The sequence below is a fragment of the Haemaphysalis longicornis genome, unplaced genomic scaffold, assembly GCF_048455015.1.
Source record: "Haemaphysalis longicornis isolate Haplotype H1 unplaced genomic scaffold, Haemaphysalis longicornis Haplotype H1 scaffold_10, whole genome shotgun sequence".
Lineage (NCBI taxonomy): Eukaryota > Metazoa > Arthropoda > Arachnida > Ixodida > Ixodidae > Haemaphysalis > Haemaphysalis longicornis.
Genome location: NW_027526204.1, coordinates 106120614 through 106148509, shown reverse-complemented (window position 1 = coordinate 106148509; position 27896 = coordinate 106120614). Strand labels below are relative to the sequence as shown.

The window sequence follows — 27896 nt, the reverse complement described above, 5'->3', positions numbered from 1 at the left end:
GGAGTTTGTTCAGAGTAGAGGAACGATATACTGTACTGAGAAGAATGAGTTTAGCCACGGCTCCGAGCTCCGCTGCAGTTTTTATCGCATCAACTATATGGCTGGTGCTTGAAGGCTCGACAACCCAGGCGCTTGTTCGCTTCCCAGGTATGCATACAGTTTAGTAGGAACTTTGGGAATGTTACGGTAACCACTCACGCACTCACGTGTATGCATTGAGGGGAGAACTATGGTACTTTAAAGGGGCATGACAACATCGTACGGGTTTCGGTCATTAAAAACACCAATTTGTCCCGAGAAGAGTTAAACCAACATTAATCTTCCATTATCCCGGCCCTGAACTAACTGCAACCAATTTATCTCCGCAAACTTCTTGATATCATCTGCCCGTCGTACTTTATGCCACCCCCTGAACGCTTGCCTTCTATGGCGATCCACTCTGTTACGCTTACTGACCAACGGTTGGCTATCTTGCCTTCGCATTTCATGCCCTGCCAACGTCCATTTCTTCTTCTTAATTTACACTAATATGTCCTTAACACGCGTTTGTTCCCTGACCCACTCCGCTTTCTTCTTGCCCCTTAATCTTACACCTATCATCTTCCGTTTCATAGCTCCCTGAGTCGTCCTCAATTTAAGTTGAACCCTTTTAGTGAGCCTCCAAGTTTCCGCCCCGTAGGTATTGCGAGATATTGAGCAGAACAGATCAACCAGTGGCGGCTCCCCAGCCATTTTTCATAGATTATTCTATGACGTCACAGTACCTTGGTGTGATTGGCGGCAGCCGACGTATGCCACCGCTGAGAGGCGTGTCTGGGTGATTGTAAATGCACACTGATCGGATGCACACTGAAAACGATATTTTGGTTATGGGCCCTATTACATCACTTCTGCTCGTAATACGCCCCCGTATAGTGGAATATGAAAAGTTTTCTATATATCCTATTTTTTTGCTTAAAATCTTTTTTGTGTCTGGAACAGATCTGAGTGAGTTACGAAAGGTTAGTTTTCAAGTTTAACAACGTGGTTTTTTACTCTTGATGGCTTCTTGCAAGCGAGGAGGAGGTAGTAATTCATTTTAAGGGGCTTAGACATGGCCATCAGTTAGGAGAGCCAGGGCAGTTGGTTGTTGTCATCCATTGGAGAAAAGCCACGCACGTAGGCTAATTAGGAGCTCGGGAGGCTGCCGCAACACGAAATGTCGCGTGCGCTTTTGAAGAGTGTGGTTTGGGCCTGTTCGTTGGAATGTGCAGGGCGGCGAAAGTCGTACAGCAGTCGTACGGAAAGTCGTAGGGTGCTGCTCCAACCAATGTTACGTTGGCTTGCAGTGACAGACGCTCCCCAAAGGACCGAAAATTCTGTTGGGTTTCTGTTGGCCACGAATGGGTTTGTACTTGGTGCGGGGTCTGGTACCCACATGGCATGTCACACGTATGAAAACTTTAAATTGCACTGTTTTGCCCTGCACGCACTAAGAAGACAGATATTCGGTGTCCTTGCACACTGAGCCATCCTAGAGCTGTTTTTTATTTGCATGCTTAACTCCTCCCTGTAGAAAAAATTCGTTGAGGGCATCACAGTCATCATCATGATGAGCAGCAGCAGCAGCGTCATCATGATCATTATCGTAGGAAGCTGCTGGGGGCACTGAAACAGAGCGCCAACTTGTGTTTCTTGTTTGGAGGCTCCAATAAATATGAAAAAAAAATAGATTAATTCGTTCCCATTATGTTTAGCCTGATCAAAAGCCGCTCTGCCGCTCTTCACACAAAACAGGGAAGCGACATCTATTTCTGAGCTAGGCTCCCCCACTTTTAATACTAAGCTATGCGTGTAGAGACTTAAGCTCTCCAGGCGTTTAGTGTCATGGGTTTACGTATAAAAACACAGGGTGGTCTAAACTGTTATAATAAAGGTGAGTTGACTGGTGTCTCCCTTTCTGCACCCAGATAACGTGACTGTAGGCGGAAACGGACTCTTTGAAGGCGATATTATGCTCCATGGACACAGTGGAAAGAATCGTCAAGTCGTGAGTAACAAGGACATTTTTAGATGCGACGCTGAAAGCATCTCTTGTCGGCGGCCCTGTCCTTCCTGCGTGCGTCCGTTGTTGTCCGCACCACTGCGCCGCACCTCCTCTCGCCGTGATAGCGCGCCCTCTCCCCCAACATCTGTGGCGCATGCCGTGCGGCGCGCTCTCTCACTCCCTGCGCGCGGCTCAAGAGCTCTGTGCGCATGTGCTGCGCCCTCTCTCTCCGCGGTCTCCTCTCCTTCGGGCGCGCTGCGCATATGAGTGCCGCGCTCCGGCCGGTCTCTCAGTCGACGGTCGTCCGCGCTACGCTTGCTCTCTCTCTCTCTCTCGCATTACCCGACGATTGCTCACGCAATTCGAGTAATCGACCTAACGGAAACGCACAATGGAACCCCCTTCAGCGTCGCATCACACCAGGGTTCCCGCGAGGGGAGGTGGGCGTAATTTTTTTAGACTGTTGAACACTATTCTCGCTATGTCCGCAATGAGCGATAAAAACCGAGGAGTGATTCCTATTCAGAAGTGATTGGAAATAAATAACATATGATAAGACACACACACGCACGCACGCACGCGCGCACACACACACGCACACACACACACAGACACACACACACACACACACCATAAATAAATTAATCAACAAGCAGCATTTTCGACGACAATTGAAAGGAGGAGAGTAAATGGTCGACACACAAAAAGAATACGGTATATGTACAATATTTCGGCTATTCGACCGGCCTCCGTAAGAAGGTCCAGCGAGTGGGCCATGTAGATCTGACGAAGGCCGGTTCCTCGACCGGAACGTCATTGAAACTTTTTTTCACGTATGTCACGTATGTCGCAAGGCGGGAGCTCTAAGTGCCCAATTGTGGAAAAAAACATCGTTGTTGTCCTTGTCCGGTACAGAAAATGGGCGCCTCTGCAGTGGCTGTACCACACATTTAGTTTTGTATGGCAATGAAACCTTGGGCTCCAGTGCGGGCGTAACCAGAAATTTTGATCGGTGGCGGGGTCTGCGTCTGTGATTGTACCCTGATCTCATGCATTCTATTTTTAAAGGAATTAAAAACATGTATCATACATACCTATAGGTATTAACTGATACCAATGTACGTTATACGTTGCGAACGAATACTTTAACCCTGCGTACTGTCAAGAATAGGAAATATAAATAATTATTCATAAAAAATTATTCGTCCTCTGTATCGGACCACTTCGCTGCGGCACATTTCAAACACTTCGCAAATGAACACCACAAGGTTCAGTTATACCACTCCTCCTCTTTAATATCGCTCTTTTGAAGCTTCCACCTTTACTCAAAGACATCCCTGGTCTCCGCCATACCCTATAAGCTGACGACTGAACTCTTTGGACCACGACCAGATCTTCTGGCGCGCAAGATCTCCTTCAAGAAACCATCGACACCATCGTTGCTTATCTCCGACCTCGAGGCCTCACGTGTACCCCAGCAAGTGAGCACTCCTCATGATCCGCTCCCACACCCGAAGGGACACCTCCAGTTCCAACACCCGACCCTCCACCCATGATAGATTGTACAGCCATTCCTAAAGTTCTCACGCTTCGCATACTCGGAGTCCAATTTCACCAAAGTGGCTCTGGCGCTGCAGTTATTCCCCAGCTACAGGTCACTGTCACACAACCTCTTTATTTCATCAAACACATCACGAATCAACATTAAGGCCTCAAAGAAGAGGGTACAATATCATTAATTCAAGCACTTTCAATTATTCGCATCCGATATTTCCCATTCCACATCTTACATCACCTTCAAACACATAGAACGATAAAAAGTTGGCACACTAATTTGAAAAGCTTAAAAATAGTACTTCGGCTCCCCTCTGTAACCTCTAGTCGTTTCCTTCAACTTGGAATTCATAACAGCCTCGAAGAACTCCTGGAAGTGAAACGCAACAGTCAACTCAACAGACTTCTCCTTATTAATATCGCCCGACACATTATTCGGGCCCTCGGTTACCCGACCCCACCTGCTTCATATGCCCTTCAACGCATTCCATTTTCTATACAGTCTCACGTTACTGTTTCGGATATTCTGTAAAAAAACGCACCCATTATTCAACGAAGGTTGAATACTCTCAAGGGTTAAACATCTTCCACCCCACTTTAACTTCTATTATGCGGCAGGGCAAACTTTCGAATTAAAAAAAAAACTTCTACCCGGGTACTCGATACACCAACGCCGCCCTCTTCCCCCACGCCAAGCTCATTCTCTGGCAGTTGTCAACTCGTAAAGCGCACTTCTCACGTCACTCATGACTCTCTCCACATCAACCATTATTTCTGAAAAAATTGCCATAGCCATTGCCGCTACGGCGGTCTCAGGGCTCCGAATACCTCGCAATATCACAGATTCCCAACAAGCGTGCCCAAACATGCAGCGTGAACGCATCTCATTTTCTGCCTTACGTATTTCTTCATCCATCAATTCCCTCCGCGACCTCTACATCGTCGTGACCCTTGGCCTCTCGTCCCCCGGGGGAAAGAGGCGGTTCATTCCGTTGCCCGCGCCCATCCGCACCGGGCATTTCCCTCAGGGTAAGATACAAGTTCCCAGTCTCCTCCACTTCCCGCTTATCTATCACACTACCGCTACATCCTCCACCATTATCGCAACCGTCGCCTCACCTTGCTTGAACCTCACCCACAACTAACCAAGGAGGAAGCAAAAAATTACACCATCTTCCCGTGGGGAACCATGAGGAGGATGCGAAGCATTATGGGGGTTCCGTGTCGCTCTTCCCATTGTGGTGCCATTATGTTGTTTCGTTTATCGGAGCACGAATGGGAACGTAGTGTGAACCCCCGTGTAGAGACCGAGAAATGTAGAGAAATGTAGAGACAACGAAGAGACCGACACCCGACTTACCTGATCGAACACCTCCTGGTTCTGGTCTTTCTTTATTGCGTGCTCACGCTCCTACCCCGATGCCCGCCCTCTTCGTCCTCTTCTCTGGTCGAGCTGGAAGGCGCGTGGCGCTTCCCGCCGCAGCTTTCCCATGGGAAATTCAACATCCTCCTCTAAAGTTTTTAGTTCGTCGCTTCCGTTGACGTTCAGCTTCGCGGGCTTTCTTTGTATCAGTAGCTTCTTGACGTAGTTTGAATGAGTAAAGGACATTAGGCGCGTTCGTAGCAGATGCTCCCGTCTCGGTTTGTAGCGCAGTGGGAAGAGCGCCACGTACCTCCTGTTGCGGCCAGAGATTCGTGGGATCGAAACCGGGCGCAGCCTAACTATTTCTTTTTATAGTGGACTGCGCTGACGTCAGGCCAAACGCTGACGGGGCTGAAGAGTCGCGCATGCGCAGTAGAGTGTGGACGGCGGACAACAACGACAACAAGGGAGGGAGGGATACAGCCCTGAGCATGAGATGCTTCGCATATAATGATCTGGCACTGATTACAAACAGCTATTACAACGCATCCAATCTCCACACTATTTCCGATACCCAATACCCACTCACCTGTCACTTCTGCCCCCTCTCTTAACACTGCCTACCACATGCTGTTGTCCTGTAGAAATACCCATCGCTCACCACAAATCCCAACCCTTCCCCTGAGCAGTGGGAGGGCCTGCTTAGCTGCAAGTCCCAACTATATCTGGACAAAGGTGAACCCACCCCATCGAGTGACGGCTCAACGACCACCCTTTGCCCATTAAACGTTCATTATCACTGTTATATGTTACGAGAATTGCAGCACAACTACTATAAGTGCTTGCAATTTTCTGTTTTGTCTACACAAGAAGAAATAACACTTAAAAAATTGTGTAGATTGATTGGATTGAAAAACGTTTATTATTATCACATAGAGTGCGACCGTATGAGGTGTGTAGACGTCCTAATCCGGTGGTGCGTGCTGTGCTGCGGCGACCCGGGTGCGCGTCACAATACCCCTGATCCGCCAGCTGGCCACTGCGCAGCAAGCTCTCCCACTGCTCAAGGGTGTGTGGTTGGGGGGGTGGGGGTTGGTAGGGCATATCCAAATCAAAGGAGATGTATTTTGAGTTCCGGGGCAGTATGGATAGTTGGCGGTAGTATGGATAGTATGCGGTTGGAGATTTCCAATGGAGGAAGGTGTAGTTCTAGTAAGTCTCGGTCTGGAGTCGTCACCAAATGTGTGCTTCGGCCAAAACTAGAGATAGATGTGGGACGGCAGGTCCCTGCGGGAATCTTTGTAGGGATGAAGGATGTCAGAGCAGTTTTTTGAGAGGGGTGCAGGACTAGAGGGCCACTAAATGGTTCCCCTTCTTCCCCTTTTGGTAATGCCAGGTGGGTAAGGTCACGGGCAGTGGTATGGAGCGCCTCATTCCCAGTTAGACATGTGTTAGAGATGTATGTAGAGAGGTCCTAATCCATGCAATGCGGGTTTATGGCAGTTCTTGTGGGTGATGGAGGATGGAAGCTGCAAGGCCGGCGATGTTTCTCATTAAAAACCGTCGGCAGGCAATCTGTGAGTCGGTGGGCACGGTAACGTTAGTATTCGGGGCGTGCGCCACCACTAAAGCGATAGCCGCTTCTTCAGCTCTACTTGTAGAGCCGGTAAAAACCTTCCTGTTCCAGTGGGGTGCCCTTTACCCTGACTACCTAAGCCGCATGTGCATGTCGGAAGTGGTAGCTCGCGGCGTCCGTGTGGCGTGCTTCGGGGTCTGTGACATATCTCGCTGCAAGAAGCCGGGCGCGGTGTCGCCTGCGACAAGCATTCCAAGTCGGGTGCATGTGCTTTGGAACAGGAAGCAGCCGTATGGCAGATCGTTGGATCGCTGCCATGCGCTGCAGGGTGTCGTCTGTCCGTGGAGGATAGTAGCCCAAGGTGCGTAGCACATATTGCCAGATAGCAGTTAGTCGAAGTCGTTGATTTTCACTGTTGGTATGGGCTTCAGTTAGTTCTGGCAGTGTGTTATGCAAGCCGACCTGGAAGTGGCGGTAAATTGATGTGAAGACTGGTATCCCAAAAGCGGTTTTGCAGGCTTTGCAAATCATTATATCTATTTTGTTGGACTCTTTGGTTTTGAGGGCCAAGTAGGTTGTTCCATAAGGTATTCTGCTGATTAGCATGGCTGGAGAATTCTGCACGTCTCGGGTTCTTTTAGGTTATGAGGGTGGTAGCCGATGCATTGAATATGAGTGAGCTGGGCCAGAGTTTGCTGAAGACAATGAAACATTTCTGCTCCACCTACATCATGGTGGTAAGGAATTCCCAGGATACCGAGCGTTCTCATTGTGGGAACGACAGTACCCATTATGGTCACCAGCGGATCTAGATTCGGTGGAACCGGTCGCCCTCATACTCTCGACCGCCTGATGAGTAGGGAAGATTTTGAAGGTGCTCACGTTAGGCCACACTTTAGCATGTATGCCAGTGTGGTGTCGATTGCTCGTTGTGTGGGATAGTTTCCATTGCTCTGGAGCTTACTCGCACACGTGCAAGACTTGAAACTGTGCGCAAAAAAGTTTTCACCCCCAGTATTAGCTGCGCGAAAATATTTTGCCATTCGCTAAATAAATACAGATTAAGGGCTGCTGAAAGGACTGCCATGAGCGGGAAAGCTGCACATGTTTCCGGCGCAGGTGGTTTCCCTGGTCGCCCTGCATGACAGCATGACAAAATTTCGGGGGTGGGGGAAACTGAAGCCCCCCCCCTCGCCATTTGCTATGCCTCTGGTCTCCAGGACAGGAGTTCATGTAGTTACCCTCACGCTACATCAGCGGTACAACAAGAATTACCCCAGGGCGTGCAGCGCTGACGTCATATCGCAAAAGAGGCGCACCCCAGCCACGGTGAACTCTCACTATGTGGACGCTATGGCGCAAAGTTTCCCCAGACTGACCGCAAAATGATTCTAGCCAAAAGATGTCAAAACGCAAGGCAAGAAAGAGGGGCAAACACGCTGGAAAAGTCAAGAAGTGTTGGATAAGTATCGTCAGAGAAAGCTATAATGCTTTTGCTTTCATAGCACGCAAGAGTGCTAACGTGCGCCGAGGAGTTTGTACACTCGCTTTATCTCTTTTTTTGCGTGCGCAGAGGAGTGCTCTGGTGCTCCCGATCAGGCTATGGCCGGATGGAATCATTCCTTATGTGATCGACGCAACGCTGGGTAAGTAGACAAAATTAGCATAGCGAAGTTTTCTATGCCTCACTGATGGCGACCGCCTACACCGAAATAACTACAGAAAAGCCAACTTTCTCTGAGGATGTTGATGATAATCGTGGGTGAACGGAAAGATGGTGGAAAAGTGTAGCTTTCTCTGGCCGCAAGCTAATGTCTTCAAAGTCCGAAGTCAAAGTACAAAATCCAAATCATTACGGCCATAACGCGCTGCAGGAAGTCAACTTGCACAATGGGCTTCCGCAAATGCACACTGAGAGCCTGAAGGAAGCAAATGAACGAAGCTCACACTACCCCGCAACACTTGAATTAACACACGGGCAAGAGCGCCGGCGGAAATAATACTATCTTCCTGTCGAAGGATGTTACCGAGCTGAAACATTCAGCAATGTTTTATAAGCCGGAATTAGCGCTGCTTTAGCGCGATATTTCGTGGTTGGCGGAGCAGAGCCGTCTGCAAGTTCTTTCATCAGGTCATATATTATTCAGTACGTGGTATAATTTGCGCAGTTGTCTTTGATTTTAATTGACCATTCTTCTTTTTCATGAAATGGGCTCTGATCTTTTTACGTTTTTGTTTTCGCAGAAAGCCGTTACATGTGGATACGGAGTGCAATGAACGAGATAGAGCGTGTGTCATGCCTTCGTTTTGTACCCCGCACGTTGGAGCCGAACTACGTCTGGTTGTACAAAGGAGATGAGTAAGTTGCCGAGGACGACCGGCATTTACACCGGTCAACCATGCTTGGAACCTTCTATATTGAGCATGCAATGAATACAGCAGAGTATAACTCAGGCCCCACGGATTCCCAAGTGGTTACATTAACCAAACGTCTGCCAGCCCTTTCTAAAGAAAGTTGAGAGAATCGCGAAAGTGCTTCTAATCTTCGCTAAAAGTTCGTCCATTCAATCTTCAAGCTTTGAAAGACCCAGATCGCAAACGAAGAACGACCCCATGCGACGATTTTTCGCGCACTAAGTAAACGCATCTACGAACGGTCTAAGTCTACACCGATACGGGGGTTATGAGATAAAACTGTACTATTGTACATCCTTCGTCATGGTCGACGCGTGTATTGTCTTATCGTGACTATCGAGGAATGGTTTTAACACAATGCAAGCCAGCTTTCACGCACGCTCCGAGTGTTCAGAAATCTTATAGAGCGCTTTTCGGTCCCTCAACCGGTCCACGGGGAAATGCGTTGGGTTTTGTGACACAACGCCAACGGTATCACCAAGGAAGCTTTTGCTTTAATAACTTCCACGCTCCGCGCGTGGAATCTCCACCAATCATTGTATGCGCGTTTTGTTGCATGTATGTTTTAAGGCGAAGCGTTAGATGTCCATGTTTCATGAATCTCATAAGGCACCAAAAATGGCAGCATCTCCACTCCGTGGATGATGGCGAGGGTTCGGAGTACGGGGACTCGAAATGACATCCAAGTTGCGCCCCGAGTGACATCCTATTTGCTCCCCGACCATCATTCGATTTGAGCCGCTAGTTGCACCTTGATTAGTCCCTAAATGAAACTGCATCTCACGGCTCAAATCGAATTTCGCTTGATTTTCGCTTGATGGTGGTGTGCGCACGGATGGACGCGAACGGACAGTGGGAGGTCCTAAGGTACTCCGCACCGTTACAGTCTAGGGAGTAAGCCGTTTGACTCTCGGTTACTGACTCACGGTCGTAGCCCAATTGGTAAGACGACTGACACTAACTCTGTCTGCTTTACCAGACACAGGCTCGAATCCTGCGGTGCCTGTGCGATTTTTTGTGATTGTAAATGCTATGCGCACGAGGCGGACGGACATTGCGCGGTCCTGAGGTACTCCGCACCTAAAAGAGTTCAATTTGCATGAGCAGTGGAGCATGAGCCCGGGTTCACGCTCCGGGAGAGAGCAACAGCAATGCGGGCGGAGGCTCGGAGGAAGGCTCTGAGAAAGAGCGACGCGCCCCAAGCAAGGGAAACAGCCTCACCACGCGTGCAGTACAAGCCCGTTGGAGAGGTGAAGGTAGATACCGATGGAGGAAAACAGGATGCGCCTTGCGATGGCGAGCTAGTTGAACGCGCCTTGAAGGGTGCTTGCTGTCCATGGGTCTGGTCTAGTCGTGACGGATGCATCCTTAAAGTTAAAAAATTTTCAAGAGCCGATAAACAGAAGATCCGAGTAGGCCCTTGCCGTCACACTCTTAGAAAGTTTTGAGCACCTCCCGCTTTTTTAAAATTAGCTTCTTTCTAACCATTGCAAACATCTAACTTTCAAAACAAAAATGAGACGAGTAGATTCTGTGCCCTACTCGGAGTTTTCTGTTCACTGATGGCTTTCCCTTGTGTGTTCATTCAACGAACCACACGTTCACACTACTGACAAGCTACTTGCACAACGATGGCCCAAATATTGACCGGGTTGGGGGTCGTATGGGACCCCCAACCCTGCATGTCGCATGCGATGGTTTCCGGTCAGTTTACTGCTCCTGGCATCCGTAGGTTAGTAACTGTCCACGGGGTGTAAAAAACAAGGCCCCTCACTCCGAAGTACTCAAACCACCGCAGGCTGAACCCTTTATCCCGAGGATACACTTCCAAGCTCGCAAGCAAACCAGAAAAGGTAAGCGCATGCAGGCGCCATTGTAGCTCAATTGGTAAAGCATCTGAGACGTTGTCCTACAACGCCACTGTAGCTCAATTGGTAAAGCATCTGACACGTTGTCCTAAGGTTCTGGGTTCTAAGCTTAACCTGAGCGCTTATTTTCCTTAATTTTGTCTGGTGCATATCGTTTGTAAATCCCCATTTCCCCGGACTCGGTCGATCGATTGTTCAATCAATCAATCAATCAATCAATCAATCAATCAATCAATCAATCAATCAATCAATCAATCGATCAATCAATCAATCAATCAATCAATCAATCAATCAATCAATCAATCAATCAAAAAGCGATAGGTCATTACGAGTATTGTCCTGCGCAGATGCTGGTCAATGCCAGGCTGCATGGGTGGACGACAGCCACTATCGCTGGGTGTTGACCGATGCTTCGAAAGGAGCGTTGTGATGCACGAGCTGATGCACGCAGCGGGTTTCATCCACGAGCACTCACGCTCAGATCGGGACCAGTACATCAACGTCCACCTCGAGAATGCGGATCCAGGTGCGTATGTATGCCTATCCTCCGCCGTTCTTAGTCGCGATCCCAATATTTTAAGCGAATCTTACTTCTCCTGGTTAAACCAGAAAAACTCCCACCTCCCCTCGCGGGAACCCCTGTGTAGATGCGACGCATAGGCGGAGCGGCGAAGGGAACGCGTTTTATAGCGCGCATAACGTTGAGGGGACTGCGTAAGCTGGTCCCAGTCGATGACGACGTTGGCGTACTTGTAAAGCGGCGTGGACTCTAGGTGTTTGAGCCAAGCGTGGATGTTGCTTCGCCGGAGAACGGCACACCGGTTATATGCGCAGCGCGCCCGAAGGAGAGGAAACCTCGGAAGAGAGAGTACTGCACATGCGCCGGCCCCAGCGCGTCTGCCGCGGCTATGACGCAACGTGCCGCGGCTATGACGCAACACAATCCAACACAATCCACTTTAATCCAATCCAATCCAAATCCAATCCAACCGAATCCAAGCCAAGCCAAGCCAATCCAATCCAATCCAATCAAATCAAATCAAATCAAATCCAATCCAATGCCCCTCGCGAGAGAGTGTTCGTTATCGGAGAGGAGAGCGGGTGAGCGGCGGAGAGCGGCGAAGAGCGCAGCTCGCGCGGCGAGGAGAATGACAGAGGGGTGGACAACGCCGACAACAACGACGACGACGCCGGAGGGACAAGGCGAGTGAATCAGATGCTCTGCATCTAAAAACGGCTGATTGCTCCTAGCGTCAATTTGACCTTCCAGCTCAGCCAAGGTCAAGCCAGCGCCTCGTGCGGTTCTGCAGTGAAACTGTCTAATCGCTTGTTCGTGCCAGTGGGGGCGGGGGCGGGGGCAGTGTGGCGACGAGGAACGGGAAAGGTTAAGGGGGCGTGTCGTAAACAGGCGCTTACTCTGGTTTTAAAAAAGAAGTAATAAAACCTTCACCGGAAAAGCGAAATCCAGAGCGAGACCACAAAAGCTGCCGCCGGGCCGCCGCGCCAGTGGCAGCGGCGAGGAGGAGTGGCGAGGAGCGGCCGGGCAAAGTTTGTATTTTCTCTGCGCATTCATCAATCGCACACTGCTGTATGTGTGAGTTACGGTGGTGGTGGTGGTGCCAGAAGACACCAGAATCGCGGTACGCTCGCCGCCGAGTCTGTACACAAAGCAGCCGCGTCGGCGGATTGCCTCGAAAGCGCGTTATCCCTATTTCATATTTGCCGCGCTTTCGAGGCGCTTTTTTAAAGAAAGTGCTACGAGTTGTGCCGCGCCTCCGCCAGATGGCGCCACGGGTCCCGCGACTGAGAGAAGACGCAGTGAAACATCCCCCTCGCGAGGGGCACGATCAAATGCAGAGCATTTCCGGGGGCGCACGACGTTAAGTAGTTTGCGTTACGTTAATGTTGTTGCACATGTGGCAATTGCTGACGAGAGAGCGCTCGTCAGCAGTAATTTGAATGAGTCAACGATATAAGTCTTGTTCGTAGCTTCCCATTCTGTGTCGGCTTTGTGGCGCAGTGGGTAGAGCCCCATGTAGATTGCGTTCCGCCCGCAGGGTCGAGGGATCGAAACCGGGTGCCGGATAGTATTTTTTTTATATAGTAGGGAGGGGTGCGGTGCGGACTACGGACGTCAACGCGGGTGACATCGTGAGTTACTGAAATGCTCTGCATTTAAAAAATTAAAGCCATTCCACTCAATATGAAAGCTGTCGGAAGTTCAGAGCAGTGATTCGCCATACTGGGCTGTAGCGCGATTATCCGCTTCCTGCTACTACCCAATGCAATTCAAATTCCCCGCCTTCGTAATTTTAGGGGACTTAGCTTTTGTTGAGTTTCCCGCGGGAAGCAGTGGCGGTAAACGCCATGCGCCTCGCGGCTCAACCACAGAAGAAGACGAAGAGGGCGGGCAGCGGGGGCATGCGCGTGAGCACGCAATAAAGAAAGAAGAGAACCAGGAGGAGGTCTTCGAACTGGTAACGCGGGTGTCGGTCTCTTTGCTGTCGCAATATTTCTGGTGCCGTAAAACCCGGGAGACGGCCGGCATCCATCGCACCGATACGTTACCGAGCATGGAGAAGCTGCGCAGGCAGCGAGGCATCCTTCGTGGTTCTACCACCCGACTTCTGACCATGGCCAGCGATATCCTGCGGGAGGACACTCAGCCGTCATTGGGCGACCTCCAGGAAATTATCGACGGGCTTCGCTCTAAAGCGTCCGCGCTCGCTGAGATGGACAGCCAGATCGCCGACTCCCTTGACGGTGAGGCGTTTGATGAAGACGTCGCGGGTGCTATAGATTACCGTGAGAAGATCGTCAACGCGATGAACAGGCTTCGTTTCGCCATGAACGCGCGCGCTACGGCTGGTGCTCCTGTCAGTGAAGGCCAGCTACAGAGGCTTGCGGGGACTAGCAACGAGTCCAGCAACGCCATCGGAGCTGCTCACACCGAGCTCATCAGCGAAAATACCGCCGCTCACGGTAGGCCACGAGCACCGGGTCTGCGCGTGAATTTGCCAAAGATTCAAATACCCGTCTTTGCCGGTGAGACCCGTGAATGGCAGGGCTTTTGGGAGCATTATGACACTATGAGGCCACCATACACGCTCACCCCGATCTCGCCGACAATGAAAAGTTCCAGTATTTGAAGTCTTACCTGGCCGGCGCTGCAAAGCGGGCAATCGAAGGTATACGCCTGACTGACGCAAATTATAAGATTGCCGTCAAGGTGCTCACTGAACGCTATGGCCGAAAGGATGTCCTCATTGATAACCACATAGACAGCCTGCTTTCCATCGAGCCAATCGAGTCATCGTCTCAAGTTTCACGTCTGCGAGACCTCTATGAGCAGATCCAATTCCGGACCGGCTGTTTGGATAGCCTTGGCATGTCGTCTGCAGAGTACGCGGTTGTTCTGCACCGGGGCTGATGCGATCATTGCCAGAGGATCTGGCAATCCTGTACCGCAAGCGCACGAAGACCGAGACAGCTGGAGTGGACTCTGCAGCGGAATCACGAGAACAGCAAGTCAAGGCCATCCTGAAGTTCCTGCAAGTGGAGGTTGAAAGCAGAGAGGAGAGTCGAGTGTCACGCGAGAAACCCCCTTCAAGGAGGTTGCCAGCTAACCGCAACGTGACACCGCCTCGAATACCATCCGCCCTAGCACTGGCAGCACGGTCCGCATCGCCAGGTGCCGATCCGTCCATGGCTTCGCAGACTAAGTGCTCCCTCTGCGACGTTCCAGGACACGCGACACGTAGGTGCCAGGCCACACAGTCAGCGGAGGAAAAGCGCCGACGGCTGTCTAGGAAGCATTGCTGTTTCAAGTGTGGGAAAAGGGGCAACACTGCCCGTAATTGCCGAGCCGCAGCAGGGCTCAGGTGCGACCACTGCTCAGGGCGCCATATTTCTACACTGTGCGGCATTTGGGGAAGAGCAGCAACGGGCACTCCACGACCACCTACTCCTATCGGAGCTGAAAACCGAGAGGTGGAAACACAACGAGGAAGGCAGGTGACAACAGCTCCTGCAAGCAGCACGTCCTCGTCACCCGTATTGCTCCAAACCACCACGGTGTGGGCGTCCGGAAACCGCGACCGCGTGCCGGTACGGATACTGCTTGATACCGGAAGCCAACGGTCCTTCGTCCGTCAAGACGTGTCGCAGCAACTGTCTCTACCCAGCACTGGAACTGAGGATTTGGCAGTGTTCACATTCGGCAAGTGCAACCGTCCACGCCAGTACAAATGCCGAAGGGTGAACATTATTCTTTGTGGTCGTTTTGAATCAAATGAGCTTACCCTCCAAGCTCTGGAAGTGCCAGAGGTCTGTACAGTGAGGGGCCCGGCCATAGAGAGCACCGTTATTGCAATGCTGCGTGACCGGAATTTACCCTTAGCCGACGATCCCCAAGACGATAAACCTCAGGACTCCGTGATATGCGTGTTGATCGGCTCTGACAATTACTGGAGGGTTGTAATCGGACGTGTCGAGCGCTTCACCGACACCCTGTGCGCCGTGGAGACAATATTCGGTTGGGTCGTTCAAGGAACCTACACTGACGTCTGCCATCATCTGACACCACGTACCACCAGTGCAACTGCATTATTCCTGGCTTGTACTGACGATTGGCGCACGGAGTTCCTACCCGGAAACCCGTCGGAGATGTGGCGGTTGGACGCCATCGGTATAAGCGATGCAGGTGAGGAGCACGACGTCAAAAAACACCCGGCGCTCCTACAGTTTAGTAGCGCAGTACGCAAGAGCGAAGGTCGTTACGTAGTACCGCTCATGATTAAGACACCTAGCCTCACGTCATCCACAAACCGAACTGTAGCCGAATGCAGGCTGAAAAGGCAGCTTCAGCGGTTTGAACATCAGCCAGAACTGTTGCAGGAGTACGACGCCGACATCAGCCAGTACTTCAAGGAAGGCCATGCTGAGAGAGTAGTACCGTCTGAAACCACCGGACAGACTGTCTACTACCTACCTCATCATGCGGTAGTCCGACGCGAAGCCGTGACTACCAAGGTCCGCGTCGTGTTTGATGCCTCATCGCATGAGTACGGGAAACCGTCTTTAAACGAAATGCTTGATAAGGGCATTAAGCTTGGTCCTGATCTCCTACAGATTCTTCTGCAGTTTAGGTGCAGCCCCATCGTTCTTAGCGCGGATATCCGGAAGGCGTTCCTCCAGATAAGCATTCAACCGGAAGACAGAGACGCTCTCCGTTTCCTGTGGATTTACCGATTACCGACCTGTGACCATACCGTCCCGACAATCGTCGAATGGCGCATGACCAGGGTTCCTTTCGGAGCGTCGTCTAGCCCGTTATTGCTGTCAGCCACTCTGCAGCGCCACCTAGAAACGTGGAAGACAACACACCCGGACATTGCAGCTCGTCTACACCTGTCATTCTACGTGGACGACTTAGTCATCGGCGCGTCTTCTGAGGAGGAGGCATTGGAGATTTACCGGGAAGCAAATGCCATTATTACCGATGCAGGAGTGGAGCTTAGAAAATGGTGCTCGAATTCACCCTTGCTGTGCACCCAATTATTGAACGATGGGCTCTCACTTGAGAACGTTACTGAGCCGAGCTCCAAATTCAAGGTACTTGGTTTGCTATGGGACCGCTCATCAGATGAGATCGTCATCACCACGCAAGGCGTTCTGTCGTACCTTTCCACCCAACCGTCGACGAAGCGAACCGTTTTGCAAGCCTCAGCCAGGCTCTTCGATCCGTTGGGCTTTATCGCTCCGTTTCACGTGAGAGCCAGACTGCTGTTCCAACGGCTCTGGCGACAGGGAATCGCTTGGGACGAGTCTCTCCCACCAGACATCGAGGACTTGTGGACGGAATGGGTATCAGAGCTCCCGGTCCTATCCGCCCTGCGCATTCCCCGTTGTTTGTTACTGGCATCGCAAGGTCATGATAGTGCGACGATACATTTGTTCGCTGATGCCAGCCCTCATGCATACGGCGTCGCAGTGTTTGTACGTCAGCTAGTCGTCGATGGCAGCTTTACCGTTCGGCTACTTATGAGCAAGACTCGCATTGCACCACTGAAGACGGTTTCTCTGCCGCGTTTAGAACTTCTGGCATGCCTTCTAGCTGCGAGGTTATGGCACTACATTCGTAAAATGCCAGAGTTCTCATCCTGTGTCGCCTATTTTTGGACTGACTCAACCGTAGCATTGCATTGGATTGCTGGCGACGAAAACCGCTGGGAGACCTTTGTGAGGAACCGTGTTCGTGAAATTCAGCAGTTGACCCAAGGTTTCACCTGGCGGCGCTGTTCGAGTGCGGACAACCCGGCGGACCTTTTGACGCGCGGAGTACCAGCAGTAGTTCTAACACGAAAACCGACGTGGTGGACTGGACCTCTGTGGTTGGCGGAACCAGAACGCAACTGGCCTTCGACCTCGTGCGCTGCGATAGCAGTGAGTGAGCTGACCACCGAACTTGCTTCCGTGTGCCCAACAGCAATCTCGCAGCAATCTGCACGTCCACCCACCCCACTGCTGGACATCAAGAACTACGGCTCACTCTCCAGACTCCTCAGAGTAACCGCCTGGATTTTGAGGTTTGTTTGCAATGCTACCCGAAGGCAACCAACCTTTTCGGGGCCACTGACGTCACTTGAACTAGATCAGGCGGAGCGGTGTTGCCTCCAGCTGGTTCAGAAAACCGCCTTCCCATCCGAGATCGCCGCACGTAAAGCTGGCCAGCCGTTGCCATCATGCTCCAGCGTTCTGACCCTAAGGCCAGAGATTGGCCTGGATGGCTTGCTTAGAGTTGGAAGCCGCTTACAGGAACTTGATGGGTCAGAGGAAGTTAAGCATCCAATCTTTTTGCCAAGTGAGCACGTGTTTACGCGACTCTTGGTAGCCGCGACACATGTCCGTCTTCTGCACGCCGGAGTTCAAGTTACGCTTCTGGACCTTCGATGAAGGTTTTGTATCTTAAAGGGAAGGCGAACCGCCAGGAAGGTGCTCCTGTCGTGCTTACCGTGTCGCCGTCGACGTTTACTTCCCGCGTCTGTCCCGGTGGCACCATTACCGAAATACCGCATAGCAGAGACGTCACCGTTCGACGTCGTTTGAGTAGACTTTCTAGGGGCCAAAATAGCGGCGCAACCGTTTTTCAGATCTCCCTCGAAGGCGCACAGGGCTCCACACCAAAACCTGGTCTCCCGACTGGTAAACCAGCTCTCTGTGCCGGTTGTAATATCGGTGGGCGTCGATTTTTTGTTGGTGCCGTATTCTACATCGGGCGAGGTTGCGAACTGCTTCGGCGCGCCTAGTGAATTCTTCAGCGCCTGAAGTGGGTGCTTCAGTTCCACTGGGCAGGAGCATCGCATCAAGCATTGTGATGATCTCCCCGCCATGAACGAGACGAAAACGAGTGAAGCCGGTCGTTTCGTGCGGAGCCGTGTTGTATGCGAATACAACGTAGGGTAGTACCTCATCCCAGTTCTTGTGGTCATCGTTAACATACATGGAAATTATATCATCGATGATCTTACTGAGACGCTCGGTCAGACCGTTGGTTTACGGATGGTATGCAGTTGTGCGGCGATGGTCGGTGTACGTAAGTTTCATTAATTCTCCAGTAAGCGCTGATGGAAACGCAGTTCCTCGGTCGGTAAGGACGACTGCTGGGGCACCATGGCGGAGCCCGTTACTGTGGAGGAAAAATCTCGCAATTTCCGCTAATGTTTCATGTGGTATTGCCTTTTCTTCGCACTACCGTGTAAGATAGTCGGTAGCGACCACAATCCACTTCTTTCTAGCCGACGACAAAGGAAATGGGCCTAGTAATCCATGCCAATCTGTTGAAATGGGAGGTTCGAGGGGTCGATAGACTGTAAGAAGCCGGCTGGCCGAGTAGATCGAGATTTGCGGCGCTGGCAATCCCGGCATGTTGTGACGTAGCGTTTGATTGTCGCGGCTAACTTTGGCCAGTAGTACTTCTGGCAGATGCGCGCCATTGTGTGAGCGAAGCCTACGTGCCCCGACGAGGGCTCGTCGTGGAAAGCGTGTAAAACGTCGCCTAGCAGGCATGTCGGTACAACCGGAAGGTACTCGGATCCTGTAGGCTGAAACCCCTTTTTTAAACACCACACCGTCCCGGAGAACGGAAGATGAAAGGGAGAGCCTAAAAAGTCGTGGGGTAAGCGCGCTACGTCCCTCGAGGTACTCAATGAGTGGCTGGAGCTCCGAGTCATCTCTCTGTTGCGGGGCAAGATCTGTAGCTTCCAAGGCTCCGAGGAACGCATTGCCCTATTCCGAGACGCCAGGATTACGCTCAAGGGGAGCTCGCGACAAGCAGTCGGCTTCGGTGGGCCGCTTCGCGGATGTATAAACAATGGTGACATCGAACTCCTTAATCTTGAGGCTCCACCGCGCAAGGCGTCCCGACGGGGCCCTGAGACTTGCCAGCCAGCAAAAGCAGTGATGGTCACTAACGACGCGAAATGGCCGGCCGTAGAAATAGGGTCTGAACTTTGTAATCTACCATATTACCGCCGAGCACTCCTTTTCTGCCGTCGAGTAGTTTCTCTCCCCCTTGACAGAGTGCGCCTTGCGTAGGCAATCACTCGCTCAACTCCCTCTTGCCACTGTACTAAAACGGCGCCGAGAATAATGTAGCTTGCATCTGTGTGCAGCTCAGTCTTGGCGTCCTCGTTAAAATGACCAAGTATAGGGGTTGTTTGCAAGCGCCTCTTGAGCTCCTCGAAAGCTATGCAGTGCTCTTCTCCCCAAACGAAAGGTACGTCATCCCTTGTCAAGCGAGTTAGGGGTCCGCCGTTTTTGAGAAGTCGGCCACAAATCGTCGATCATAAGCACAAAGACCCAGGAAACGGCGAATGGCACGTCTGTCAGTTGGCATTTGGAACGAGCTTGCTGCAGACGTCTTCTCGGGGTCTGGACTCCCGCCCTCAAAGCTCACCACATGTACAAGAAACTTAAGTGTTTCGGAGGCGAAGTGGTACTTTTCTGGCTAGAGGGAGAGACCGGCTGCACGGATGGCCTTGATTACTGCGCGGAGGCGTTCATGATGTTCATCAAACGTGGCCGAAAAGATGACTACGTTACCCGACTAAACGAGACAAGAGCGCCATTTGAGATCCGAGAGAGAACAGTCAATCATTCGCTGGAATGTGGCAGGTGCAGAGCAAAGTCCGAATGGCAGCACTTTAAACGCGAACAATCCGTCAGGGGTAATGAAGGCAGTCTTTTCACGGTCTCGTTCACCAACTTCGATCTGCCAGTATCCTCTACGCAGGTCGATGGAGAAAAATATCTGGCTTGGCGGAGGCGATCGAGGGAGTCGTCGATACGTGGCAAGGGATATACATCCTTTTTGGTAATTTTGTTAAGTCTTCGGTAGTCGACGCAGAAGCGGAGGGTACCGTCTTTCTTAGCAACGAGAACGACAGGTGATGCCCAAGGACTTTTAGACGACTGTATCACGTCATCCCGCAGCATCTCGTTGCCCTGGCGTTGAATGGCCTCTCGTTCTTTTAACGAAACCCTGTACGGTTGTTGCCGAACAGGTCTCTCCCCGTCTCCGGTTATAATGTGGTGTTTAACTAGGCCAGTGTGCTTTGCCTTGGTCGAGGAAGCAAAGCAGTCACTGAACGAGCTGATGACAGCCTGGAGTAGGTGCCTTTGCTCTTGGGTTAGACTGTGGCTAATTTCAACAAGACTGGTAGGCTCAGCAGTCGCTGTGACTGTAGAAATGTTCAGTGCTTCTTGATGATCTGGAGCTACTGTACTGTGTACGGCAGCTATTTCATCGATGCCAGCTATTTCTTCGAGATAGGCCACAGCTGTGTCCTGGTTAAGATGCTGGGGTGCGGCACTGAAATTCGTTAGGAGAATGTCCATGCGATAGATCCGGATTTCAACCACTCCCCGAGCCACGCTGCTCTGTCGTTCCAACAGAAGGGACACGTTAGCTTGGGCTTTTCGGCACGTAAAGTCACTGTCGCACTTCACGGAAACAAACACACTTGCTCGGGGGGTGGGGGGGGGGGGCGCAGCGTCACGGGACCATCGCAAAGGCGTAATGCCATAGAACGCGGCTCAGCTTCGGTTTTGACAGCTCGGTTGGTAGAGAACGTGACCAGTATCTCCCGCAGGTCGATGATGGCCCCATACTCATAAAGGAAGTCTAGTCCGAGGATGAGTGGCTTTGAGCACTCTCACAGGACAAGGAAGTAGGCCGGGAAATACGCGTCTCATATCTTAATTCTGGCTGTGCAAACTCTAATCGGTGTAAGGAGGTGTCCGCCAGCCAAGCGAATCGCGGGGCCACTCCATGGTGTTACCACCTTTTTTAACCGGCCAGCAAGCTGGCTGCTCATTGCAGAAAAGTCCGACCCTGTGTCCACTAGAGCCGTCAAAGGGTAGTCGTCGGCTGAAATCGGCATTTCGGCGGATATTACGCCAGCGTTCCCATGGTGCGTTTCTGGGCCAGGCGTCAAGTCGTCTGTTCGAGTCGCTGCAAAAACGGGTTCGGGGTCGGGTCGTCACGGTGGTGAGGCCGGAGCGTCGGGTTTTGCTTCGCGTCGTCCAGCCGGCGGAGGATGTTGTGAAATGTGAGTGGCGGCAGCCCTACCCACTGAGGACGCCGTCCTCAGTTTCCCCGGCGGGAGCTTGGGGACCTTCAAGCGGTCTTGGCGGTCGTCGTGGTCGAGATAGGGCGTCGAGGGGACATGAAGCGTTGCGGCGAAGGCGATCTGGACTGGCGTTGTTGCTACGGCGGAGGGAGCAGATGGGAGGCCAGACACTCCTGAATTTCAGGAGGTCGTTCGCCGTAGTGGGGTCAAGGGACATCAGGCGAAAACCCTCGAATGTCCATCCTGCGGTAGGGGCAGTAGCGCCGAACGTGGCCCGCTTCCCCGCAATGATAACAGAGGGGTCTGTTGTCCGGCGTGCGCCATACCACCGTTTTCTAGCAGGGTTGTCTGGATCAATCCCCGCAGCGCTGCTGGTGAACCGCTGCTCCCTGGGCGCAGTTGGAGGCATGGCGTACGCAGACGCTCTGCGTCTGCGTACGCCATGACATGGGGGTGCAGGCACGTCGTAAGTTGTTGCAGAGGTTCTCTGCGGTGACGGTGTGGGCAGCAATGTCTGTCGTATCTCCTTGCGGACTACGTCGGAAAGGGAGGCCACACTTGGCTGACGACCAACGAGGTTGGCTTTCTGGAGCTAAACTTCCTCGCGAACAATGGCTCTTATAAGCTGTCGCAGAGAAAAGTCATCCGTGTTTCCCGGCGCTAGAGCATGACAGTTTGAGGTCTGGGGATGAGATTGACGGCCGTGTACTGCATCCCACGTTGCTGCAGCACGCGTCTCATTGCTGCTGCTTCTTTAAGAAAGTCAGCAACGCTACCCGGTGGATACCGAACAAGGCCTGTGAACAGCTGCTCCTTTACTCCTCTCATTAAATGCAGCACCTTTTTCTCCTCGGGGATGTCGGGGTCGGCCCCTCTAAACAGTCGGCACATGTCTTCTACAAACATGGTCACAGTATCGTTAGGACGCTGGACACGTGACTGAAGGGCGATCTCAGCCCGCTCCTTTCGTTCGCCGCTGCGGTATGTAGCCAAGAGCTGTCGCCGAAATTCTTGCCAAGTGTCCATGGTGGATTCATGGCTTTCGAACCAGGTATGAGCGGCATTCTCCAGAGAGGAATAAACTATCCTGAGTTTTCGACGGTGATCCCATTCATTGAATGAGGCCACCCGTTCAAAGCTGTCAAGCCAATCATCGACGTCCCCAAAGCTCTCCTCGTGAAATGCTTTCGGGATGCGAGGCGTATGCAGGACAAGCGATTGAGCCACTCCTGCCATCTGGCTTGTTTTGCTCGCTGTAGAAGCCACGGCTGACCTGACAGGTGTGGCGAGACACCCAAACTCCAGTTCCAAGCCTCGCAGGCATCGGCTCGCCTTGTGAACTGGTGTTGTGTCCACTGCGCTGGGGCTTGAAGTTGCCAGGTCTTCGGCACCGAAGTACATGGGTTGGATATTCAGCACACTCCACCAAATTGTCACAAGAGAGACAGGTGGTTGCCAAATAGAACACTGGTTTTAATCAGAATAGAGCCCACACAAGGTAGCGAGCAAGCAGACAGAGCGTCTTCTTCTTCTAGACAGGTCACTGGCTCCGCCTAGTGGTCATGGCGGTTTCCGAGTGGTCAGCGCATACCCTTGCGGGAATAATATATATATATATATATATATATATATATATATATATATATATATATATATATATATATATATATATATATATATATATATATATTGCAAGGTGGTTGAGTCACTAACGAGTGGTAAAAGCGAGAGGCGGGAATCAGCAGTCTGTTCCAGGTGAACCGGATAGGGGATCTCTGCTCTTAGCACACGGGTCACAGAGATGATGATAGCTGGATTCTTCCGCATCATACCCAAGCAGGGATTGGCCGATTGAGGTCCGTTGATCCTTTCCCACCTCTTCATTACAATCACCCCCCGCCGAAGAGAGAGCCACCCTGGCGCCCTACGGCTAGTGCAGCACAATGGGATCGTAATAGGGCTTTAGGCGACAGACGTGGACAGTTTCGCAGCCCACTTTAGCTCCAAATGGCACCAACACTGCCAGAACACAGGCCCTCGCTATGCATGTAGCCAGGGGTTTATGCAGAATTTCGATTTTGGGGGGGTGTCGGTGGGATGGTTGGGAGGGGGGGTTGTATAAATTCCTAGGCAGGGTGGTTGTGGTTGTGGAATCTTTTTTTTGGGGGGGGGGGGTGTCGAAGTTCTGGGGGGGTGTTTGGGGGTGTTAGGGGGGTGTGTATAAATCACTGCATGTAGCGAACCACAATGGGAAATGAGGGGCGCGCAAAATTAAGACAGAAGTAATGGTTGGCAGTCAAGAAAACCTCGGAAAGCAAAAGAGTGCGGTAGGTCATTTAAACAGATAAAGAATTTGGAAAGACAGAAAGTAAAGTCTACTCAGTGACTTTCCGGGGAGTGATCTACGACGTCACCGAATTTCGTTTGGCCAATGACTTCCGCCGACCTAAGCCACCGTGAACTAAACATGACTGGGCAACTGTAGCGAGACCTTCAGTCACATTTTATCGAACGTCTTGAACGCTGACGTGCAGTTAACGCAAAGGTATTGTGAGGCCGTTGTTGCGATTCTGCGCGCCGCAACCATGTTCGCGCGTCCTGCAAAGTTCCGCGGAGTCCTCCGGTGTGAAAGAAAGCTGCCTCGGACAAGCTGCAACGTGCCTGGGAATTGCCGCCTCACGGGCGCCTCGCTGTCGGTTGGATTCAAACCTTGGCGGCGCACACGTGACATGTGGGGACTTGTCCGAAATACGCGGATGCCGCAGCGGAGAGCTCCTCTTCCCCCTCTCTAATACTCAGAGTGCGCCGCTACTACCGACCCCTCACGAACCTCACGAACTCTGCAAGGAGTGTTGTGTGTGTCTGTACTATGTTCGCGCCGCGCGAAAAAAGGCGGGGCGCACTTGTTTGACTGTTAGCGCGCTTTGGGTATAAATACGAGCCCCAAGCGCCGAAGTGTGTTCTTTTTGGAGCAGGGAATCAATGCTGTCACTCTGCTCGACTTCTGTGCTGTAACCTCGCCCGGAAGGGTATTTTTATTGTCTTGCTTCGGCTCATCTCTCGCAGTGCAGTAAACCAGCTAAGTTTGCCTTCGGCTTCTGGTCGTAATATCCAAGGCAGCAACATTTTCTGGCCGCTCACCGCCACGCTACCACCCGCATGGCGGAGGTGACGGAGCCCGGTGCCGGGACGCCTTCCCTTATGCAACAACTGGTTTCCAGCGGTGGGGTGGAAACTTCACAACACCGTTGTTAAGAGACGACAGGGCCGTTGCTTCCCCACTCCTTTATTCCTAGAAGAGCCAGTAGGGAGGCACATTGGAGAGCAATCAGGGTCACTGATGATGATTCGCCGGCGAAGTGGGATTGTTGGGTGATGTTGAGCATGTACAAGGAATGAAGAAGGGGTGGCCGCGAGGCCGTGGTAATGGCCGCAGTCCACAGTGACGGACAACCTTTTGACGCAAACAAGGCTCACAATATGTGTGTCTTAGTTCTCTCCGAAACTGTGCCACTCCGAACAATATTACGTCACTGTGGCGCGAAACTTGCAATTTTTTAGTTGCGGAGCATCTCATGCTCGGGGCTGTGTCCCTCCCTCCCTTGTTCGCCGTCCGCACTCTACTGCGCATGCGCGTCTCTTCAGCCCCGTCAGCGTTTGGGCTGACGTCAGTGCAGTCCGCAATAAAAAGAAATAGTTCGGCGGCACCCTTTTTCGATCCCATGCCTCTCTGGTCGCAACGGGAGGTACGTGGCGCTCTTCCTACTGCGCTACAAACCGAGATGGGAGCATGTGCTACGAACGCGCCTTATGTCATTTACTCATTAAAACTACGCGAAGAAGCTACTGATACAACGAAGGCACGCGAAGCTGGACGTCAACGGAAACGACGAGCTAAAAACTAATGGGAACTTAGTCAACCCCATGGCTGCTTCGCACACTACTCAGGGTTCCCCTACGGGAAGGTGGTGTAATTTGTTTCAATATTGCTCGAGTTGCTTAAAAAAATTGGCCGCTTATTTCCTCCTTTCGTTACAAATGTCGTCAAAAGACGATAGTCTTTGTAGAAATTTGCCAAGGAAATGCCCCACTTTGCTTTCCCGCTCCCCTCTCATGCTCTTCCTTTACCGTCGTGCTCATCCCAAGGTAAACACAAAAATGTTTGCTCAATTGCGATTTGAATTTACAGCATTCCACTACTACAGGCAGGTTTCCTCGATGCCAGCGCTGCAGTATGGCGGAGACGCGCGTGAATTCGAGGCGACCGACTACGAGGTTTATAAAACCGCGTGGCCGTGCTCCACGTACGTTTAAAGCAGAATGTGGAACGTTGCTAGTGGAACCTTTCGTTGCTGTTGCCGGGTGATTTTTTGTATGCCGCCAGGAGGTGGCACGGGCAACAGCAGGCGGCGGTTTTCTGCGATACGTGTAGAATCTATCAAAAAAGCAAGCGTCCATGAATTTTTTAATAAAGGAACACTGTAAATATACCTTGCGCACTACTTTCCTGCCTTGCATTTGCGTAATGTCTTGTTCTTGTTCAACAAAGTTGACAAGTATGAACATATAAACCGGGCTTAGACGTTTACATTTGGTTGTGAGTATATAAGACTATTGCGCAAGATCTATTTTACATTGGCCGGGTTGTTGAATCGAGTTACAGACAGACAGACCAAAATGTCTGGGTTCAAGTAGCCCAAGAAAGACTATCGTCTTTAAAACGTCTTTCGTGGCTGCACTGCAGTGAAGTGAATTAGTAAAAGCTACATCATTTAAATAGAACAGAGTTGTACTATTTTGTCTTCATGGCTCCTGGAAGCTTTCTCTGTGACACCGTTGAATGCTCACGAGGTATTTTTTAATTAACACGCAGCCAACGTGGACCAGTTTAACAAGATGGCACCTTGGCAGAACCAACTGCTGTCGCCCTTCGACTACGACTCGATCATGCTGTATGGGTCGATGACGGCCTCCGGAAATGCCCAACCCACCATGCTTACCAAAGACGGCCAGCTGATACCAGAGGTTTGGGAGAAGCCGGGACTCAGCCAAGGCGACGTGCACGGCATCTGGGCAGCTTACGGATGTCGACAAGGAGGGAAATAAAAGCTTCCATTAACAGCCCCAATAGTGTCTCCGTCGTCTTTTGTAAGACACGATCTGCGCCGTGACGACGGAAGAGGAAGAAAACAAAGAAAAACTGCATGTTCGAGCGAGGCGTTCGAACATGCTCGTTCAAACGAGGAGTTCTTCTTCATACGAGAAGGAGTTCTTCTCATACGAGAAGATCTCGTTCATACGAGGAGTTAATAGGACTCATTACGTTCATCCAGACCGCATGACCTGCCGGAGAGGCGACATCGCACAGACAGACAGACAGACAGACATAGATAGATAGATAGATAGATAGATAGATAGATAGATAGATAGATAGATAGATAGATAGATAGATAGATAGATAGACAGACAGACAGACAGACAGACAGACAGACAGACAGACAGGCAGACACAGATAGATAGATAGATAGATAGATAGATAGATAGATAGATAGATAGATAGATAGATAGATAGATAGATAGATAGATAGATAGATAGATAGATAGATAGATAGATAGATAGATAGATAGATAGATAGATAGACAGACAGACAGACAGAGAGTGAGTAAGGGAGGAGTGAGAAAGAGAGAGTAAACGTTCTTCTGCATCAAAAACACGCAGCGTGAGGTCTTATTTCTAATTTAAGCATCCCGTAGGAGCTTGCTGCCTACATGTACACAATTAGAGCAACCTATCGTGGTTAAACTACCTGGATAACGCTTTTGCAGATGAGCGACAATTCTATTTTTCTCTCCCTCCATCTTCTCTCTTGTTCATGTCGCTCGTGCGTGCGCCATGTTGTTGTTGGCCGACCACCGCCCACGTACACATAGGTCGCGTGAGCGGCCCCATCCCAACTGGCATTTGCAGCTGAGTATCCCTAAGGGTTCACTTTGTTTCTTTCGTCTGAATATACACAAGGGTTCACTGTGTATTTCGTTGCGACGAGGCAGATCACCGCAAATATGCAAGTCACGCAGTGAGAAGAATAGACCATGCTCTTTGCTTTAGATACTTTTAGGTATGAACTAGCGACCGGGAAACCACAGGTGTAGCATAACCGTTGCTGATATCTCTTTTTTTATTGTTTGTACTCGGCTCGGCAAGCCCCCCTTTGACACAATGCATTTTAAAGAGTATTTGGAATTGTGGTGGATTCGGGTTCGGGAGTCTATTCTGACGGTGTTCCGTGATTGGTGTTTCGGAAACGTTGATCAAGAGACCGAGGCGTGCTGATGAAGACGAAAACGGGATACAAGTATTTACACGATCAGTATTAAGGTTTGGAAGCTGCGCCTCGAATCGAATCGCACAACGAGAAACAACTCGGCGGCGCACAACACCGCCTTTTTGTTAGGAGCCAAA

At 51.2% G+C, this 27896-nt stretch overlaps 1 protein-coding gene across 1 annotated transcript; it reads left to right on the top strand.

Moving 5' to 3' along the window:
* LOC144159050 (astacin-like metalloprotease toxin 5) lies at positions 1 to 26561 on the top strand. The gene is made up of 6 exons (XM_077690299.1): positions 1 to 147; positions 1950 to 2029; positions 8093 to 8165; positions 8764 to 8878; positions 11150 to 11328; positions 26307 to 26561. The coding sequence occupies exons 1-6, from the start codon at positions 45 to 47 to the stop codon at positions 26537 to 26539; spliced, it is 783 nt and encodes a 260-aa protein (XP_077546425.1). The 5' UTR covers positions 1 to 44; the 3' UTR covers positions 26540 to 26561.
* The last annotated feature ends 1335 nt before the right edge of the window (positions 26562 to 27896 follow it).